The following is a 21842-nucleotide window of genomic DNA, read 5'->3' as shown; positions in this document are numbered from 1 at the left end:
CCGCTAGCCGTTCCGAGAACGAACCTTCTCTGTTGATGAAGTTCGCCCCGGGCGGGAATCCAATCCACGGCTTAAGGCTTATAAGGCAGGCGCGCTACCCTGCAATCTAACTAGTTCACATTCCTTCAGGCACACTCCATTTGTCAAGGGTCTAGGTTTACCTTGCCCTTAGGACAATTTAATTTGAAGAACCCACAACAATGTAGCCTACTACTGGGGAAAAGGGACTCTTTAGTCCTATTGGAACACTTTTATATGACTGTTTTCCCTGTTCTAATTCTGTTTTTGTCTATTTCAGGTATGAGAGAAGCTTCTCACCCCCCAGATCTAGCAATAGTTCAGGCTATGGTACTGGAAGTAGCAGTAGATCATTCATGGGAGTAGACAACCGATTTCCCGTCAGTCTAGAGGTCAGTCCTGCCACTCTGTTCAGTTCGAAGAAGAAGGAGCGTTGGCGTCCCCGCATTATACCCGACACTCTACAGAAGGGAGCCATATGTTGGCAAGTCAGCCTAGAAGACAGCAAGACAGGATCCCTCATGCATTGTGTCCTGGCTATCAGTACGGACTCGGTGGTGCTAGTGGAAGAACAATCCAGAGACCTGGTGTTCGTAGCCCCGGCCAAGAGTGTACTGGGCTGGGCCACTTCTACTAATAGGTAACAGTGGAAGAACAATCCAGAGACCTGGTGTTCGTAGCCCCGGCCAAGAGTGTACTGGGCTGGGCCACTTCTACTAATAGGTAAGTTAGATTGAATAGAGAGAGAGAAAAAGACAAGATTGAATCAGTTCTAAGGCTCTTACATACATACATATCCTACATCGTTCCAGTTATGTACTGGGTCGATTAATGAAGCCTCGCCACCACCTCCTATCATTATATCGTTCATTTCCCTTGACATCTTCCAAACTTACTCCTCTCTCTTCTATATCGTTTTTTATCATGTCTTGGTATCTCATCCTTGGTCTACCCTTTGGTCTCTTTCCCTCTGGTTGATATTCATAACATTTCTTTGGTAATCTATTGTTTTCCATTCTCTTCATGTGTCCGAACCATCTTAATCTTTGATGTTCTATCCGTTCCTGTAGTTTTTCCACTCCTAAGGCTCTTATTTGCCGAAATTTACTTCATTCTAAAACCCTTTTGTAGGAGGCCCTTGCTCATTCTTTTAGTCCCATTAAAAAGAAAGTGACAAATTATTCAAACTGGGATTCAAAGAATTACTAGGGTGTCAGTGGGCTTTATTATGATTTTTTTTAAGAGGTTTGACAGAGGGAACTGTTAACTGCTAGTAACTGTACTTTTTTAAGCGAATGCAAATATCAAGTTTTTTTTTAAAGAGGTTTGACAGAGGGAACTGTGACTGCTAGAGTCTTATCGTCCCGAAATCGAAGAGAGAAGGAAGACAGGATAGGAGAAAGCCAGCCGTTCCGAGAACAAACATTATCCTATCAGGATAAAATCCGCCCCGGGCGGGAATCGAACCCGCGGCCAGCGCTTACAAGGCAGACGCACTACCAACTAAGCTGGTTATTATGATTACTTCATTCTAATTTTTGTTCATAAATACGAATGCTATCCTGTCTTCCTCCTCTCTTCGATTTCGGGACGATAAGACCATAGCAGTTACAGTTCCCTCTGTCAAACCTCTTCAAAAAAAAAGAAAGAAAGTGACAAATTATTCAAACTGAGATTCAAAGAATTACTAGGGTGTAAGTGGGCTTTTTTATGATTACTTCATTCTAATTTTTGTTCATAAATACGAATGTTTTTGTTATCCACTGGAGTTGTGAAGAGGATGTTTTTGCCTCAAATGAGTAATTAAATTACTGATTTTATTTGATTTTCAAGTAGTCACTGAATTGATTTTCATTTAATATCATGTTTTCATTTCAGTCTCCGTCTATATCATCACCAAGGGGAAGTCACGCGTATCCACATGCGTGAGGGAGGGGGAGGTGATAGAGATGAACTCATGGAAGTCGTAGTCAGGCTTCGAGCGGCGACCCCCGGTTCCCCAGCCCAGGAGTTGACCCTGAAGAGAAACGGATTGGGACAGCTAGGCTTCCATGTACAGCCAGATGGACTAGTGACTGAAGTAGAACATATGGGATTAGCCTATCAGGAGGGACTCAAACAGGGGTGTCGACTAGTAGAGGTAAGCAAAGGATGGGACATAAAAAACAAGAAAAAAAAAACTCAATGTCATCGAACCCAGGACCTTCTGCACGATAAGCAAGCGTGTTACCACTGGAACGAAACATAATCCATATCCTATAGTCTGGCTGGGGGGACTTTAAACAGGGATGATACCAGCCTCAAATTTCCCTTGCTAAGAAAATGCAAAGGTTGAGTGCGAAGGGCATCCACTCTTTAAATTTGTAGCCAAAACCAAATGTCAGCTCAACCACCCTACTAGGACTGATTGAGAGGCTGACGAAAGACGCCGACCCCGTCTGAACACGGGAAAAGGGGAGGAGGAAGAAGAAGTTACCACGTCCTATTTCTAAAATTTCTATATATCCAAAAAAGTTTATTGAAATACTAATCACCATATTTCATTTTTCCCCTCAGATCTGCAAGGTTGCCGTCTCAACGTTATCTCATGATCAAATGGTAGATCTACTCAAAACGTCTTCCCTAGTTACTGTCACCGTTATTCCTGCACTTAGTGACGGAACTCCCCGCAGGTAAGAAAATTCATTCTTCTTTTATACATCCACTGTTTGCCTCTGATTTCAGTCTCTCTCTTCATAGACCTTAACTCGGCGGGTAGATCTACTCAAAACGTCTTCCCTAGTTACTGTCACCGTTATTCCTGCACTTAGTGACGGAACTCCCCGCAGGTAAGAAAGTTCATACATCCACTGTTTGCCTCTGATTTCAGTCTCTCTCTGCCAGCCTAGTTAGCTTAGTTGGTAGGTAAGAAAATTCATTCTTCTTTTATACATCCACTGTTTGCCTCTGATTTCAGTCTCTCTCTTCATAGACCTTAACTCGGCGGTGTTAGTGGTCAAGACGCTCGCCTGGTAATCAGGAGGGCATGGGTTTAATCCCAACCGATGAGATGTATGGAATTTTATCCTCAACATTGTTTGAGAATTTGAGCACAATATAATCTAATAGCAGCTTACTGCTGAAGTAAAAGAGTTCGATTCCCGCCCGGGCGGATTTTATCCTGATGGGATAATGTTTGTTCTCGGAACGGCTGGCTTTCTCCTATCCTGTCTTCCTTCTCTCTTTGGCGGATTTTATCCTGATGGGATAATGTTCGTTCTCGGAACGGCTGGCTTTCTCCTATCCTGTCTTCCTTCTCTCTTCGTTTTCGGGACGATAAGACCATAGCAGTTAAAGTTCCCTCTGTCAAACCTCTTAAAAAAAAAGGACTCTTTAGTCTTCTTCGAGCTGGGTAAAAACCCGTCCGGATACCAACCACGCTCAGCGTTGATTAATTTGAGTAATCTATCGTGAATTTGTGCATTCAACGTTCTATCGCCGGTGGCTATCAAAGATCTGAAGAGGTAGAATTGATTCGTGATGCGATGAGATCTTGTTCACACTGACTACTCTGAGTTTACCTACTTACTTACTGAATAGGTAAGGGAAATCCTTAAAAATTGTCCAATATATTGAAATAATATATTGAATTGTATGTTTTCAGGTATGCTGACTTGAAAATGGTACATATTATTTGCTGTATATAGGTACTACTTACTGTGTTTATACTGTATATGTATACATAGGTACTTCTTTACTCTCTATAGGTATTTGTTATGTATTTGCCATTATTACACTTATTTATACCATTCACCAGTGGCGTAGCGTGGTCTAAAGTCAAGTGTAAGGCGTGTAGGGCACTAATTTCCATCATCATGCACATTACTACATAAGTTATGCACATGCTTCTTCATAAATATTTAAAGTCAATATTTAAGGGTATTTGAGTAAATTTAGAGTGTATGGCCGCCATACACGCCCTACATGGACGCTACGCCACTGCGTAGCAGTGTGAATGCTCTCATTAAAATAAATATCTAGGTAACATGCCATGTAGCAACATGAACGTTACGTTGGAAAAAACACTTAATGTGGCAATGTGATTGAGCTGTAATGATTTTTAGTCCGTCCTTCCTTTAATATTACGATAGTACCTAATAAAAAGGACTATTGTATTCGCTTCGGTGTCATCTGTCTGTCTGTCTGTCTGTTCCCATAGAAGGACTTATCCAAACATTCCAAACCAAACCTGTTCGACCTATACTAATAGTTTGGATAAAATGAAATTGCTGTATAAAATTTGTAAAGAAAAGCTCAGTTGTCCATTCCTCGGGTATGATGTGAACCAAACACAGTGGCATAGCGTGGTCTAAAGTCAAGTGTAAGGCGTGTAGGGCACTAATTTCCATCATCATGCACATTACTACATAAGTCATGCACATGCTTCTTCATAAATATTTAAAGTCAATATTTAAGGGTATTTGAGTAAATTTTGAGTGTATGGCCGCCATACACGCCCTACATGGACGCTACGCCACTGACCAAACATGAACTGAATGTGTGTTTTTCACTTCCCTTCCTGGCATATCTCTGTGAGAGCATGGCATCTTAAATTCCAGAGGCAAATCTAGAGTATCACCAAGTACAAAATTGTGCAATATCTCTACAAGATGTCATGCTTGTTGAAGTTTCCACAGTTTGTACCCCCACTCCCAACACAGAGGAACATTGAGTTGATACCATGTTAATTTGGTGTAGTAAAGAAAAATAGGCACTATAAAAATAGCTTTTTTATAGGGGGTATGTCTTGCACATGTGACAAAACCATAGTATTTGGTTAGGCTCTTCCCACATTTTATTCCTGCCTGTGTGCTTAGTGTAAAATGCCTAAATATAACACATCTTTGTACATTACTGTAAATACTTCTCTGTGTTCTTATTTAGATAAGCTCTACCTTCAAAACCACCTCAAGAGCCACCTGTGAAAGCACAGACTTGGATATGCCCTGATGAGAATATTAGGTTACCAAAAGGAACATTGCTTTACCTAAGAACTTGAAATTACAACTTGGAGACCAGTGTATATTCTTCATACAACCTGCCTTAGTTTTAGGTGGTAGAGAACACCTCTGGCACTAATAGGGACATACCTAATACCCAAAATAAAATGGAAAAATAAGCAGGCTAGATAGTAGTCAGTACATAATTATTTATTTTTTACTACACAGATTCTTCATCTCCTCAACAAATCGTTCAGTCTCCTGTAGTGATTCCTGAACAGTCTCACGGTAGTACGACTCACAGTTTACCGTCATGTTCACTTTGCCCACATATCCTCTTTGACCTTAAAATCATTAAACAAATAAAAACAATATTCAAAACTAGAGTAGGGAGCAACAAAACATTTGAACGCCAAATCCCCAAAATATTAAACAAATTACCAGATGTACTCAAGTGGTTACAGGGACAAACATCAGTGAAGAAAAGTACGTGGCACCCAATATCATGCAGGCCATGAAAGAAAGAAGACTGATGTATGCAGGACAGATGGCAAGGATGGGGAAAGATAGAATATCTAGGAGAATGATGCTGGAAAATGTCAACACAGGACAGACTCAGTTGGAGAGGCAGTATTGAGCAGACTTTTGTCGTCTAGACCTTTGTCACGGATTAGTATAAGTAAATTAGTGTTGTTATTACCTTTCCGATGCACGGTGTCAGCCAATAGGAGACAAGCATCAGTGTGGATGGTGCCAAAATAGGACGCCGTGGTGGTGCCGTTAGCAATCAGCCTGTCCTGAGGAACACCGAACAAGAACACGAAACGTTTGTTTTAATAAAATAAATAATATAAAGAAATTTTAATTCTGTTGAGCATAATTGCTTGTCACAAATGTCGTTCCCCGCTTAATATACTACGCTAAAATTTATGACATGACTTGGACTCAAACCACCAACCTCCTGATTCAAAGTCCACCGTGCTGACCACTGCACCACTGAGGTTGGTGTTTAATACGTCATTCTCTGCCAGTCTTTCACACCCAGACAGTTTGATAGACCGTTTGATGCCCTGTCTGATGCTTGAAGCTCACGAAAAAAGTTCGAGTCCTACATCTCTCAGACTTTCATTAGAACGGAAAATGAAAATTGAATTTTCGACCTTTTACAGTTATTTTTTCGGAGTTTTGACCTCAGATTTAACTTTTTACGTAGGAATCGACCATCTAATATGTATGTATATAAAAATGAATATGTTCAGCCTGTCCTGAGGAACACCGAACGAGAACACGAAACGTTTGTTTTAATAAAATAAATAATATAAAGAAATTTTAATTGTGTTAAGCATAAATGCTTGTCACAAATGTCGTTCCCCGCTTATTATACTACGCTAAAATTTATGACATGACTTAGACTCGAACCACCAACCTCCAGATTCAAAGTCCACCGTGCTAACCACTGCACCACTGAGGTTGGTGTTTAATACGTCATACTCTGCCAGTCTCTCACGCTCAGACAGTTTGATAGACCGTTTGATGCCCTGTCTGATGCTTGCAGCTCACGAAAAAAGTTCGAGTCCTAGATCTCTCAGATGGTTCGACAGACCTAGGTTAGTACACTGGGGCACATTATAGTACTCACCACAACTTTATCGTACACTGTCGTCGCGTAACTTAAGTCAGCAAACTTCCTCTCTAGGGCGAAAATATAAGTCCGCAACCAAGTCAGCAGGGGCAGATCCACACCCAGACCTAGGTTAGGGTATTGGGGGGCGTGCACATGGGCATCTATAAACCCAGGCAGCAGGAACTGGGTTGACGTCAGCACATGTGATCTTGAGTCAGCAGAGAGATCAGCAACGCGAGATGAGTCCGCAGTGAACTCTGTGATCTGAAAAACAAAGCTGGGTTGACGTCAGCACATGTGACCTTGAGTCAGCAGAGAGATCAGCAACGCGAGATGAGTCCGCAGTGAACTCTGTGATCTGAAAAACAAATATATTTTAAAAGATTTTTAAAAGAGGTTTGATAGGGGGAACTATAGTCTTATCGTCCCGAAATCAAAGGCCTTCTTTAAAAAAAAAAAAAAAAAAAAAAAAAACACTAATAGAACCAAAGGAGAGGAAAAAGACAGATTTGTATGAGGTACCTTTTTTTTCTACAAGTGAACTACGCAAAATACAAGCAAACTACGCAAAATACAAGCAAACTACGCAAAATACAAGCAAACTACGCAAAATAGTCGAGTGATAAAAATTGGATCTGACTATGACCCTACCCTACTCTTTGTTGAATGAGACATAACTGAATAATGTTCAGTGTGCATTGCACATAGGTAGGTAGGTTTTACAAATAAGTATATTGCGCAGAACATCATTCAAGATAACTAGGTAATATATAGGTAGGTAACTATACTCCGTCCAGATGAATGTGAGAGCAAGAAGTCATTGACTCAAAATGAAGGAACCAATGAGAATACTAGAATTCCTTGCATTGTTGCGATTAAGGTAAAGGTCTGTTTTTATAAACTCTCTCTCTCTCTCTCTCTCTCTCTCTCTATTAACAAGCAGAGGTAGCTTCGATCTGTAACCTTTTTTTTTCAAGAGGTGGAATCACTGTGCAATGTGGGAGGAAGCACTGTGCAATGTACCTTCCTCTTTTAAAGATTTTCTACCGGTGCACCTTTGATATGTTTGGCGACGTAGCTTACTTTTTTTATGACTCTTTGCTCTCACATTCATCTGGACGGAGAATAGGTATATCTATTTGTCATCAGTGATGTGTCGTGAAATGTTCAAAAGGGGAACCTATAAATTAAGATACATTATGCCGATTTGCTGGTCGTCTCATGTCGGCTATTCAAGCTCGGACCGTCAGAAAAGTGTGTTGCAGAAAAAGCTTCAGACTCAGGTCTATGACTCACTCTTAATAATTATCCATAATTTGATGAAGTCTAACGTCCTGAAGGAATGAAAGCAGTAAAATTTTCGACTGGGTCTTGGATATGGGGATTTGAAACCCCTGACTCAAGCGATGGCTCAAGAGAAGCCCATCTAATTATTATTCGAGTGGTAAAGTATCGTATGACTTAAATTTTGATTTTGAATTATCCTCCCCCAACCTACCATTTTTCTGCCAGTCTCGTTCTTTCCCCCCATTCTTTCAACATCTCCAGTTTCAAATGGAAAGAGAGTGGTAGAAGAGAGGTTATATTTCAAATCGAAATTGAAGACTCAATTTCCCATCTCTGCAGTACCTACCGAGTATCTACACACTACTTAGGATACTAATTAGCCTCCAAGGTAATAAAAATATTTAAATTCTAAATTCACTCCCCTTAAATTTCGTGAAAATCATTTCTGTCCTTTGATTTTTACATAAAGGATTTTCTCCCCCTTACCCCGTCCCCTCTCTCTCTCTCTCTCTCTTGAATGATGCGCGCTTTAATGTGATTTACACTTACATATGTAGATTCTACATCACAATAACGAAGTGAGAAGAAAAGAGAACGACAAAGAGAGAGAGAGAGGAGGGAAAGAAAGGTGTCAAGTCCCTGTGGAAATATTTCATACAAGTTTAAATACAACTGGAGAGAGAGAGAGAGAGAGTGGATGATGCTTTTGTTCTCTCTCTCTCTCTCTCTCTCTCTCTCTTCTTTCATACTTTCTTGTGTCATTTTCTCTTCTATCCTTTTCTTCCCTAAGGCGCAAAAGAGAGAGAGAGAGAGAGACATCCGGACTGATTGCTTTAGCCTCTTGCCCAGAGACTTAACCTACATTTCAGTTCTCTCTCTCTCTCTCTTTCTTTCTTTCTTTCTCTCTTTCTATTCATTCCTCTTCCTCCTCCTTTAAAAGATATGACCTTGCTAGTGAATAGTAATCACATAGCACATACATACCAAATTACTAGAATATTACATATTTATGTATTTATGGGGCAGTATTATCTTGTATCTATCCCGTAGTAGCTATGCTGTGTTCCTGATTCTTGTGACCTAATAGAACAGTTGCGCTTACTTGAGTGATGTTTCAAAGTTATAGAGCAGGAAAAATGAGGACCAACGGAATTTTTCTTTTTCTCCTACGACTTATAGATCCCGAGATAAATCGATTTGAAAAATCGTGAACTTTGACGTCACAGCATACGCTCCCGTAGGCGATGACGTCACATCAAATGTCCCGAGCAAGGCTCCCTCGTAGGCAACACATTAATGTGTTTGTGCGCATACGTTTCTGCGCATTTCTTTCTACTCCTCCGCAAGGGTACTTGCATACTGGCGCTACCTAGCGAGGCAACTGCCTTAAGTCTGACGTCACACATCTTTGAACTCTTTCATTAGAACGGAAAATGAAAATTGAATTTTCGACCTTTTACAGTTATTTTTTCGGAGTTTTGACCTCAGATTTAACTTTTTACGTAGGAATCGACCATCTAATATGTATGTATATAAAAATGAATATGTGTGTGTATGTTCGAACTTTATGCCTGGCCAAACCGCTCATCCGATTGCTATGAAACTTTGTCAACTTATTGCTTGCACTCCCTTGAAGGTTGTAGGCTATTTTCCAGTTCGTTTTTGTTAAGCTACGCCGAGCAAGACCACTAAATAGAAGAGTGACACGAATGGCCATGCCTTATGGATTTCGGCTAGTTTATTAATAATTTTTACCCATTTGCAACTGCTCCATTGTAGGTACATACTTACCTAATACCTACTATACTTCTTCTTAGTAAGAACAGTTGTAGGTTTTAGGTATGTGGACTTGTAAACCTTAGCTCCGTATCTTCTTCTTCTTCTTCTTCTTCTTCTTCTTCTTCTTCTTCTTCTTCTTCTTCTGGTTCCGCTCCTACCGGAGGTTGGATATTTTCATGGCTATTCGCTCCTTGTCCTTGACAGTCTGGAATATTTCTCCTGTTGTACATTCGAACCATTCCCGCAGATTGCTCGTCCATGATTTTCTTCTTCTTCTTCCACGTCCTCTTCTTTCCTGAATCTTTCCCTCAATGATGAGTTTTAGCATTCTGTATTTCTGTCTCCGTATACACAGCACATATCTCGGCTCTTAATACTTCGACAGACCGGTCTGTCAGACAGTCAGAACGTGTGGTGGGAAAAACTTCAGACCTAGGTCTGCAGACCGTCTGAGAGATCTAAATTTTTCTACCACTCACAGACTGTATTGTGAGTGGCATGCATAGCGTTGGTGTTTTACCCGCAATTCGGCGACAATCATATGAACCTCATACCTCACAGTGTATATTATACTCTCTAAGATTCTTGGTGACGGGGGTTTGGCGACAAGGTACCCGGATCCTGACTCTCACCCAGAAAGAGTAGGGTGAGTGGCCGGCCTAACTGCGGTCATTGGACTCTACAGATAAGTGACCTACATCTTAGACTTTACAATTCTTTCTCATCTTTCACTGATCGATCATCGTTGTTCTAGGTTGACCTCCAATGGATGAGTATCAGTTGTGACCCAAACCGACCTCTACGAGAGCAATGTGAAGAGATCCCCAGAGCCTCTCACCATCCATATCCACAACCTCCATCATATTCTCAACCATCTGCATACCCTCAGTCTCCTTCCATCAAAGGACCTCCGGCATACCCTCCATCTTCCGTTAAAGGCCCTTCAGCGGTCATTATCCCCATTAACATGATACGTGAACTTTGACCTCTGACAGTTCTAATAGATCACATGTCTTCACCCATAATCCTTGATCCGTTGCGGTTAATTGAAAGGAATTAGAAATTAACTACCGCAGATATTAACACAATACTGGATGGAAGCGCTAGGTCGCGGGTTCGAATTCCGTCAGGGAGCGAATTTTATCCTCAACCCTTCTCGGTTACTTCGGAAGGTTCCTTCTCGGAACGGCTGGCTTTCTCCTATCCTGTTTTCCCTCCCTCTTTGCTTTCGGGACTATAAGACTTTAGTAGCTGTTACTGAGATTGGAGGGTAACGCGTCTGCCTTGTAAGCGCTAGGTCGCGAGTTCCATTAGCGCCCGGGGAGAACTTGGTCCTTAGATAAGGTTCGTTCTCGGAACGGCTGGCTTTCTCCTATCCTGTCTTCCTGCTCTTTTCGCATTCCGTCAGGGGGCGAATTTCATCCTCAACAGAAAGGTTCCTTCTCGGAACGGCTGGCTTTCTCCTATCCTGTTTTCCCTCCCTCTTTGCTTTCGGGACTATAAGACCTTAGTAACTGTTACTGAGATTGGAGGGTAACGCGTCTGCCTTGTAAGCGCTAGGTCGCGAGTTCCATTAACGCCCGGGGAGAACTTGGTCCTTACATAAGGTTCGTTCTCGGAACGACTGGCTTTCTCCTATCCTGTCTTCCTGCTCTTTTCGCTGTGAGGGATTCCGTCGTACGGGCGTTAGACTGCTGATGCCGCATGTGTTCAATCGAGCCATTGTCTTTGACGGAGTCCCGGCCAGTGTGAGTATGTGAGGGATTCCGTCGTACGGGCGTGCTAAGGAATCATATGCCGGATTGTAATAGTAATGCCGGCCATGCTCAGACCATCTGAGAGATCTGGGTCTGAAGCTTTTCCCGCCACATACGTTCCGAAGTTCTGCGCATGAGTGGCCAGTGCCCGGCATAAGAATAAGGGAAGTGTATATTTGTATATCACTATATCAATGTATTTTGAACTGTTTGGTAACATTTGGTGTCTCATAATCAAAGTACCCAAATTTATTTTTAAAACTGGATGACATAAAAAATCTCTTCTAATTTTGAAGAACTTGGCAAAGTTTTCATGACCCCTACCAAATTTCTCTGCTGAAGAGAGAGGAACATCCTTTGTGTGAGGAATGCAGAGGCCCTTCTGTGTCCCGTACATTCTATGAGACGCTCCCCAATTTCTTTTATTCAACCCTTTAGACCCAATTTCTTTGATAAACGCCTTGTTTTTAATTTGGTGTTTATTGTCCTCCACGTGACTGTCACCCACTATGTGACAGGTGAACTTTGGACTAATAGAGCTTGGGGTTGATTTAGAGTTCGACTTTGGTTGAGACAGCTATATCAATGTATTTTGAACTGTTTGGTAACCTTTGGTATCTCATAATCAAAGTACCCAAATTTATTTTTAAAACTGGATGACATAAAAGTCTCTTCTAAATTCGAAGAATCTGGCAGAGTTCTAATGGTCCCTACCAAATCTCCCTGCTGAAGAGCGAGGAACATCCTTTGTGTGAGGAGTGCAGAGGCCCTTCTGTGTCCCGTACATTCTATGAGACGCTCCCCAATTTCTTTTATTAAACCCTTTAGCCCCAATTTATTTAATAAACGCCTTGTTTTTTTTAGCTATTCGATCACAACTGGCACAAGGTGCAACTCTCAGTGTCCAACTATCAGGTCCGATTGTTCATCGATTGTCAAGAACATCCTCGCAGGTCGGAGTACGGTTTGAATCAGTACTTCAAAGGTGCCAACGCTGTCAATGCAACCGGGTCCATCGGACTGATGAACTCCAATACAAGAGAAACTTTGCCTGTGAGTTGATACTACTGTATGTTATACATACTTTTTTCAATTAATCACAGTGTTCTTACCTATTTGTAAACTGTACTCCTCGTAATATGCCTTTTCAAATGTACAAAGGGACTCTTCAGTCTTTTCCCAGCAAGCTAAACATCCTCGAAATAGAATCCTCGTATTCTATTCTATTCTATTCTACTTAGTTGAATTTTTATTTTATAAATCTACATATTTGTGGAGCTGGAAACTCCCTTTCAGAATTTTGAAAGGCAAGGCACAAGGCACTTTATGCATCTGTGTTCGACGCAACGTCCTAAAATCAATCAACATAATAGTTATCACCACTTGATCATGAATCAGGGATAAAAGTGCTTTCTTTACAATTCTTTCTCTGTTCATCGATTGTCAAGAACATCCTCGCAGGTCGGAGTACGGTTTGAATCAGTACTTCAAAGGTGCCAACGCTGTCAATGCAACCGGCTCCATCGGACTGATGATCTCCAATACAAGAGAAACTTTGCCTGTGAGTTGATACTACTGTATGTTATTGTTATACATACTTTTTTTAAAATCACGGCGTTCTTACCTATTTGTAAACTGTACACCCGTAATATGCCTTTTAAAATGTACAAAGGGACTCTTCAGTCTTTTCCCAGCAAGCTAAACAAGGTATCCTCGTATTCTATTCTATTCTACTTAGTTGAATTTTTATTTTATAAAATTACATATCTACATATTTGTGGAGCTGGAAACTCCCTTTCAGAATTTGAAAGGCAAGGCACAAGGCACTTTATGCATTTGTGTTCGACTCAACGTCCTAAAATCAGTCAACATAATAGTTATCACCACTTGATCATGAATCAGGGATAAAAGTGCTTTCTTTACAATTCTTTCTCATCTTTCACTGATCGATCATCGTTGTTCTAGGTTGACCTCCAATGGATGAGTATCAGTTGTGACCCAAACCGACCTCTACGAGAGCAATGTGAAGAGATCCCCAGAGCCTCTCACCATCCATATCCACAACCTCCATCATATTCTCAACCATCTTCATACCCTCAGTCTCCTTCCATCAAAGGACCTCCGGCATACCCTCCATCTTCCGTCAAAGGTCCTTCAGCGGTCATTATCCCCATTAACCCGTGTATCAGCAACTGTCCTCCACCTATTTCTGGTATCCCAGGACCCAAGGGGGATAAAGGGGAACCTCAACCACCCGCCCTTAGAGGCTACCCTCCCGAGAAAGGAGAGAAGGGACAAAAAGGAGATTCCGTGGTGAACTACTCCTATCCTGGAATCAAAGGTGACAAGGGTGATCGTGGCTTCCCAGGGATCGAAGGCCGACCGGGACAGAAAGGAGAGCCGGGCCAGGCGTCTGGTGTTGGCGGTTGGTCGATACCGGGACCGCCGGGGGAGAGAGGGGCGAAGGGCCAGGCAGGTGAGCGAGGCCCTCAAGGGTTCCCGGGATCGAATGGCGCCCCGGGACAGAAAGGGGAGCCTGGGGAGTTGGGCCGGCCGGGATTCCAAGGCCCGCTTGGACCCGTGGGGCCGCCGGGGCCTCAAGGCCCGCATGGGTTTCCCGGAGCGGATGGGCCTCCGGGACAATGTACGTGTAATCTGGAGGAGATAGACACTTCCAAGCTGATCGGACCTCCTGGTAGACCTGGGTATCCTGGACCTCCAGGAGATGTAAGTGGGATCCTTCTGTTTTCAAGTCTTTTTTAATACATTTATCCTCGATAAATGGTGAACTCATTGTCCTACTTGTCCTTGAAGGACAGAGAATTTATTTTTGAACCTGGAAAATTTGATATTCTTTAAAATCCAGTGAATGGCTTCAACAATGATTCAACAGTATGGTCACTTCTTGAACCTTCAAGTCCTACAGGTATCCAATCCTTGCGAATGCAGCCATTTTTGGACTGTCTTACCATTGAATTCTATAGATTACAAAGTCCTCGTTAATTTCATTTACTGATTTACCTACCTATGTATGGTCTTATTAAATTTTCAGAAAGGTTACACAGGTGAGAAGGGACAGGATGGACTGCCCGGGACTCCAGGGCAACCGGGAAAGGATGGCGCTCCTGGATTACCGGGAAATGTGGGACCCCGCGGTGTTCCGGGGCCTATGGGGCCCCCCGGTGTACCGGTAAGTATATTGGCCTGTTTCCACACATATTTGGGCTTTAGACAAGTATGCCGGAAGGTGCGCGAACGTCAAGAGTACAAAACCATGTGATGCCGGTTTATATGTATACGCACCTATTTTTTTATTTAAGATGAGTGTTCCACCGCCGTTTTTAATTTTTTATTTCGTAGCAATGAAACAACTGCTACATTAGACGCATGTAGTCTGTGTCTTAGCATGTCCATCCCGTAGTATGCCTCTCATTAGATGGGCGAGAAGAGACACAAATATTTCCCCTTCACTGACAATGACTATAACACTACAAGAGTACTAAATGATGCCGATGTACGATTTAATAGATAATGAGTTAACAATGACTATAACTGGTATTATTTTTCTTTGACCTTCTTTCAGGCTGAGCCTTATTTGCGTGAGCATGAAATACGAGATATGTGTGGCGCTATGATTAAAGGTAAGATATCGTAATATCTCGTAAATAGGTCAACTGATCAGGTATACCTGACACCTGGTGAACTCACACACTGTCAGGTGGATCTGATCAGGTGAACCTGTCGTCAGGTCTACCTGATAGTGAGTGGCTGGCCTTAAATTTTATCCCTATGTTTTTTCCTCCTCCCTGTTACAGAGCATCTGGCGGACTTGATTTTTTTTTTTTTTAGGATGTTTGGTAGAATAAACTGTAACTGCATTGAAGTCTAATCGTCCCGAAAGCAAAGAGAGAAGGAAGACAGGATAGGAGAATCCAGCTGTTTCGTGTACGAACCTTCCTTGTTCATTATGAATTCCGCGTCGGACGGGAATCGAAACCGCGATCTAGGGCGTCTGCCTTGTAAACGCTAGGGAACGGGTACGATTCCCGCCCGGGGCGAAATTTATTCTAAAGATAAGGTTTGTCTAAACGGTTGGATTTCTCCTATCCTGTACTCCTCTCTTCGGTTTCGGGACGACAAGACCTTAGCAGTTACAGTATCCCTATCAAACCACACATTACCGCACCCCACCCGAGCTTTGTCCATACATAGTCGACGCCTTTGTTCGACAAGGTGACTTGTCAATTAGTGGATGGTTTCAGTCTACATCGATTGAGTCGATCAACAGCGTTCACTATGTGTGGACACAGCTCTGGTGTTGTAGTGCCCGTATTAAACCATTGGAAATCCAAATCAATTCAGTTTGTGAAGGGAAAATTAACAGTTTTGTTGAGTTTGTAAGGAATAAAAATAAATAAAGTATCATTAAATCCAAAATCATTTTCAGTGTTTTACTTAATTGTTTTACCAAGTGTGTGTACCAACAAATAAGTTAATACAAACTTATTCCTTTGATTGAAAGCATCTTTATTAAAAAAAGAAAAAATACAGGAAATCTTACCATCTCCTCATAATCCACCAGCCGCTCGTGCTTCTGAATCCGGTTGTACACATGCTGAGCGTGGTTTATGAAGAACCCGCACACACCACACACAAATAACACGAGGATAACATTGAGAATATTACGCCGATAACAAATCATAGTTTGAATACTCGGATGAGAACACCCTCTGAAATGAAAAGGTAGGTATTAGGTCAGCCCCTCACTATCAGGTACACCTGATCAGATCTGCCTGTCAGGTCTACCTCATAGTGTGTGTGCTCATCAGTTATCAGGTAGACCTGACAGGTGGAACTTCTCAGCCATACCTGTCACCCTGTCAGGTTCAGGTCTACCTGATACTCCCGGTACACTACCTCGAGAACAAAGATTCCCCTCGTCGATCGGGGGTCGACTATGTGGACACAGCTGAAGAGTGCAAACACTGCACCAGACGCTAGTCAGTATGAAACCCCACCGAATTTTCTTTTATGCAAATTCCTCCGCAAGGACAGTTCGCGTGGAGGGTAGTACGTCTGCTTTGTAAAAGCTAGGTCGCGGGATCGATTTCCGCCCGGGGCAATTTTTTTTTTTCGCTTTCGGGACTATCAGACCTTCAAAGTTACAGTTCCCTCTATCAAACCTCTCAAGGAAAGAACCCCCCAGAGAACCGAAAACCTTTTGGAAGGAAATGGCTCACCTGGAAGGCCGGGTGGCCCAGGTTTTCCCGGCTTGGATTTCCCTGGCGGGCCGGCAGGTCCTGGTGGACCCACCAGACTGGCTGTCAAGTCCGCCAGATGCTCTGTAACAGGGAGGAGGAAAAAACATAGGGTTAAAATATAAGGCCAGCCACTCACTATCAGGTAGACCTGACGACAGGTTCACCTGATCAGGTCTACCTGATAGTTTGTGAGTTCACCAGGTGTCAGGTATACCTGATCAGTTGACCTATTTACGAGATATTACGATATCTTACCTTTAATCATAGCGCCACACATATCTCGTATTTCATGCTCACGCAAATAAGGCTCAGCCTGAAAAAAGGTCAAAGAAAAATAATACCAGATATAGTCATTGTTAACTCATTATCTATTAAATCGTACATCGGCATCATTTAGTACTCTTGTAGTGTTATAGTCATTGTCAGTGAAGGGGAAATATTTGTGTCTCTTCTCGCCCATCTAATGAGAGGCATACTACGGGATGGACATGCTAAGACACAGACTACATGCGTCTAATGTCGCAGTTGTTTCATTGCTACGAAATAAAAACGGCGGTGGAACACTCATCTTAAATAAAAAAATAGGTGCGTATACATATAAACCGGCATCACATGGTTTTGTACTCTTGACGTTCGCGCACCTTCTTTAATCATAGCGCCACACATATCTCGTATTTCATGCTCACGCAAATAAGGCTCAGCCTGAAAGAAGGTCAAAGAAAAATAATACCATTAATTTATAGTCATTGTTAACTCATTTTCTTTAATCGTACATCGGCATCAGTTAGTACTCTTGTAGTGTTGTAGTCATTGTCATTGAATGGGGAATATTTGTGTCTCTTCTCGCCCATCTAATGAGAGGCATACTACGGGATGGACATGCTAAGACACAGACTACATGCGTCTAATGTAGCAGTTGTTTCATTGCTACGAAATAAAAACGGCGGTGGAACACTCATCTAAAAAAAAAAAATATAAATAAAATAAAAATAAAATAATAGGTACGTATACATATAATCCGGTATCACATGGTTTTGTACTCTTGACGTTCGCGCACCTCCCGGCATACTTGTCTAAAGCCCAAATATGTGTTGTCTAAAGCCCAAATATGTGTGGAAACAGGTCAATATACTTACCGGTACACCGGGGGGCCCCATAGGCCCCGGAACACCGCGGGGTCCCACATTTCCCGGTAATCCTGGAGCGCCATCCTTTCCCGGTTGTCCTGGAGTTCCGGGCAGTCCATCCTGTCCCTTCTCTCCTGTGTAACCTTTCTGAAAATTTAATAAGACCATACATAGGTAGGTAAATCAGTAAATGAAATTAACGAGGACTTTGTAATCTTTAGAATTCAATGGTAAGACATCTATAGAATTCAAAATGGGTGCGTTCGCAAAGATTGGATACCTGTACCTTTGTTGAAGGATTTTTCAACAGATTTGTAGGACTTGAAGGTTCAAGAAGTGACCATACTGTTGAGTCATTGTTGAACCCATTCACTGTATTTTAGAGAATATCAAATTTTCCAGGTTCAAAAATAAATTCTTTGTCCTTCAAGGACAAGTAGGACAATGAGTTCACCGTAAAAGTTAGGGTAAAAGAACACTCAAATAAGCATCATTCAATAGGATAAGGAAAGTCGTGTGATGTTCACACCAGATTTTTTTCTCGGTTGATGCGAACAGCTGATTTTTTTTTAAGCAGCTGATTATCCCCACTACGAGATTTTTACCCCCACTCTCTAAATTTCGGTTAAGAGTCGTTAAGAGTCGTTAGCTAAGTTAAGAGTCGTTAGCTCGGAGAGTAGAGCAGCTGCCTTGTAAGCTCTAGGTTACGGGTTCGATACCCACGGAGCGGACTTTATCCTAACGGCTGACTAGATAGTTATCTCTTACTATCCTGTCCTCTTCTCTTCCATTTCGAGACGAAAAAAGAACTGTATTAAAGTGCTTTAATTTTAGGTTGGCGTTTTTTAGAAGAGTCATGCAAAAAATAATATTTTTAACTAGGTACCTACCTACCTTTTTTTGTTCAAATACCTAACCTACCTGTAAAATGCGTTTTCATTACTTGCACACTTGTTTCACAGTACCTACCTAATCTGCGCATAAATAGGAATTCACAATCATAAGAAATATAGGTACCTACAAGAATCACATTTGATTTCCCGCGCTTAAAACACTCGGAGAAATTAGCGACTCACTTTTCGAGTATGGACAGAATCCAGTACATTTTCACCTCCATGGGTTGTGAAGTGAGGCCCCAGTTCTACAGTTCAGGGAAAATTTGAAAATTTTGAAAAGAGTGAAAATCTGAAAATGAAAAGGACTGTAGACCTGAGCCTTACCTTATCAGTACATTTTCTTATCAAAAAGTTTCATTAGGACCGTGATCTGTGATTTGATTGTTAAAACCCAAGGAAATCTTATTTGGAATCTGGAATATTTGAAAGAACAGAGTGTGAAGTCTTCATCCTCCTGCCCGTATAAAAGTTCACTTAAAACCTGATATTCTCACAGGTTAAGGATAACACAAGTGATAAGGATACTGATAAGGAAGTTGGACTAAAAGGATTCCCTAATAAATTTGTTTTAAATCTTCCTCCAGGTTCCAATGATGAAAGTAAGTTTATTGTTCTTAAGGAACATCTCTCCAAGATACAGTATAAGTGTAAACAATTTGTAAGTTACTCATTTAGGCTAGAATTGCTAGAAACAGAGGATAGAGTAGAGGCCATAGAGATTATTAGAGCTGTTTGCTCTATGCCAGTGGTTCTCAAACTTTTTTTGGTCACGGAGCACCAAGCAACTGCTGTAAACTCTACGGAGCACCCCCCCCAACCCTTTAGGAATTTTTAAAAATAATTTGGAATGATTCAGAAATGTTCATTAGCACACAGTCTGTACGGCTTGTTCCAATACTTCCCATTTGACTAAACATATTTGTGTGATTTTTTTGTTTTGTTTTTTTTTTTTAATGTGGTAAGAAAAATGAAACTATGTGGAGTACCTGGAAGATCTTTGCGGAGCACCTGAAAGCTCTTTGCAGAGCACAGTTTGAGAACCACTGCTCTATGCAGTTTGCATTTGTTGTTTCCCTCTACTGTAACTTCTCTCTATTTGTTCAAGGCTCTATGCTCTCCACTCTGTTTTTAGCTGTAGGTACCCACTCATCATTGTAAGAACCAATTTCCTGCCTGGGCAATGTATGTATAGTGGTTAAGACACTTGCCTATTAGCATACAGGGTGTATATTTCACAAACCTTTTTGTCCCTTTTTTCCTTTACACAAAAAGCCCACTCCGAAGCTTAGGTGTAGGGTCAAACAGCTGTAAAAAGGATGGGCTTCTACGAATCTTGTCACTTTACACTGTTCAACATTCATTTCAACATTTGATTTAAGACATTTGAAACTACAAAGATACCCACGGTAGGAAATTTGATGGTTGATGAGTACCCTTCTGATTTATCCTTTCTAAATAAATCTATCAAAACCTTTGGCTGTAGTGAATAAACCTATCCGTTGAATTCACGAGGTTCTAAAAGTAAACAAGCAGGTACTTACCTTCCTCTCTTCAGAGATTATCCTTTGAGATCTTATTTATTTCTATTGGGACTTTGAAAATATTGGAAATGTGTTTCACATTCAGAATTGTTATTCTTATTCTGAGGTTTCACACCAAATTTTACAAACAATTTCTTGTTAACTGGACACCCTGACACATAATTTTGGAAACCGCTGTTCCCAGATGTTTTATAGCCAGATATTGAAATGTTTTTTTTTCTTCTTACTAAAAAAAAGAAGAAGAAGAAGAAGAAGAAGAAGAAGAAAAAAGTTTAACGTGACCAAACCAAAATGGACGTTTGATACTTGTTCGAAACTAGGGCCTGGTTAATTTGATCGCTAAGGTTTTTAGTCCGTGTTGAATCTTAGCGAATCTCACTTCTGTGTTTAATAACTTGGTTTTGTATTAGAACATTCCTTTTTTGAAATCTTGAATACGATTTTCAGTGCTCAGGTAAAACATCTTCATAGTTTTCTATTTAAAAAGGAAATTATTATAGATATTTCCACTTTATTTGTAATCAATACAATAAAGGTAACTAGGTAATGTAAAGTATGGGCTATCTATAGCAACATACTCTACAGTTAAGTTCATAGTTGTTCAGATTGGTCGTCTTGATTATTTGGAATTCTCATTCTTCTTCTGCTAGCACTCTTCTGACTATTCCTGTTGTTGAAATGATCACTGATCTTTGACATTTCTTGACAACATTTCTGGCGTTTGATATTTTTAACTTTTCTAGGTTTATGATTGTGTTTTTATGTATAAGTCCATTAGATGTTATGACTATAGGGAGTATGGAGACGTTGTTTGTATTGTAGATATGCTTGAGTTGTCGCCGTAAATCTTCATACTTGGCTATTTTGATTGAATATGCCGTATTGATGTTTTCATCTAATGGTATTGTGACGTCAATAATACTGATAGAATTGGCTGACTTGTCTACATACACAATATCAGGTCTGTTATTGATGACGTTTGTCTCTGTTTGCATTGAAATATCCCAGCATAACTTGATCTTATCATTTTCAACAACAGGAACCGGCTTGTATAGGTAATGTGGAATGGTCGTCTTGTTGCTGGATGTAACTTTCTTCATCAACTCTTGGTGAATTATGCTCCCCACCAAATTGTGTCGATTCGTATATTCCTTAGGGGCCAGGACAGTACAACCAGATGACAGGTGTTGAATGGACTCAGTGACCCGGTTACATAGACGACAGAGATCAGTCTCGATGTTGACTTTCATGATGTGTCTCATGTAGTTGCGGGTTTTGATGACTTGATCTTGGATGGCATGGATAAAGCCCTCTGTTTCTGACATGAGATATCCATCAGTGAGGTATGAAGTTGAGAGATTCTTGTCAACATGGGGATCATTGTATAAAGATTTCGGATATTTCCCCTTCATAGTAGCTATTATCATTATCATTAATGATATCACGGGGTCGAGCGGATTTCGAACACAATCAAATGTCTTCTGACAGTTTCATTTGTCCATACACGGTGGGTTTTGAGTCAGCTATGTGTGATACATTCCTAGGGTGTATCATACCCATGATTAATTCACCG

General features: G+C 41.2%; 3 protein-coding genes across 3 annotated transcripts; 2 read left to right on the top strand and 1 right to left on the bottom strand.

Annotated features, from left to right (window-relative positions):
* Positions 1-429: 429 nt before the first annotated feature.
* LOC113468796 (signal-induced proliferation-associated 1-like protein 1) lies at positions 430-4729 on the top strand. Its single transcript, XM_026826004.1, has 5 exons — positions 430-658; positions 1897-2158; positions 2575-2690; positions 3662-3680; positions 4619-4729. The coding sequence occupies exons 1-5, from the start codon at positions 540-542 to the stop codon at positions 4727-4729; spliced, it is 627 nt and encodes a 208-aa protein (XP_026681805.1). The 5' UTR covers positions 430-539.
* Positions 4730-5207: 478 nt separating this feature from the next.
* Positions 5208-10562, bottom strand: LOC103512574 (guanine deaminase-like). Its single transcript, XM_026826003.1, has 6 exons — positions 10526-10562; positions 10366-10381; positions 8232-8241; positions 6637-6885; positions 5698-5794; positions 5208-5341 (listed from the first exon to the last, which is right to left on the bottom strand). Exons 1-6 carry the CDS (start codon positions 10560-10562, stop codon positions 5208-5210), a joined length of 543 nt encoding a protein of 180 aa, XP_026681804.1.
* An 814-nt stretch (positions 10563-11376) lies between these two features.
* Positions 11377-15333, top strand: LOC103512573 (collagen alpha-1(IX) chain-like). Its single transcript, XM_017445459.2, has 6 exons — positions 11377-11435; positions 12309-12497; positions 13410-14171; positions 14497-14634; positions 15028-15085; positions 15260-15333. Exons 1-6 carry the CDS (start codon positions 11385-11387, stop codon positions 15331-15333), a joined length of 1272 nt encoding a protein of 423 aa, XP_017300948.2. The 5' UTR covers positions 11377-11384.
* Positions 15334-21842: the final 6509 nt, after the last annotated feature.

The sequence above is a fragment of the Diaphorina citri genome, unplaced genomic scaffold (assembly GCF_000475195.1).
Source record: "Diaphorina citri unplaced genomic scaffold, Diaci psyllid genome assembly version 1.1 scaffold853, whole genome shotgun sequence".
Classification (NCBI taxonomy): Eukaryota; Metazoa; Arthropoda; class Insecta; order Hemiptera; family Psyllidae; genus Diaphorina; species Diaphorina citri.
The sequence above is the reverse complement of the archived record's forward strand: the minus strand, read 5'-3'. Positions and strand labels throughout refer to the sequence as shown.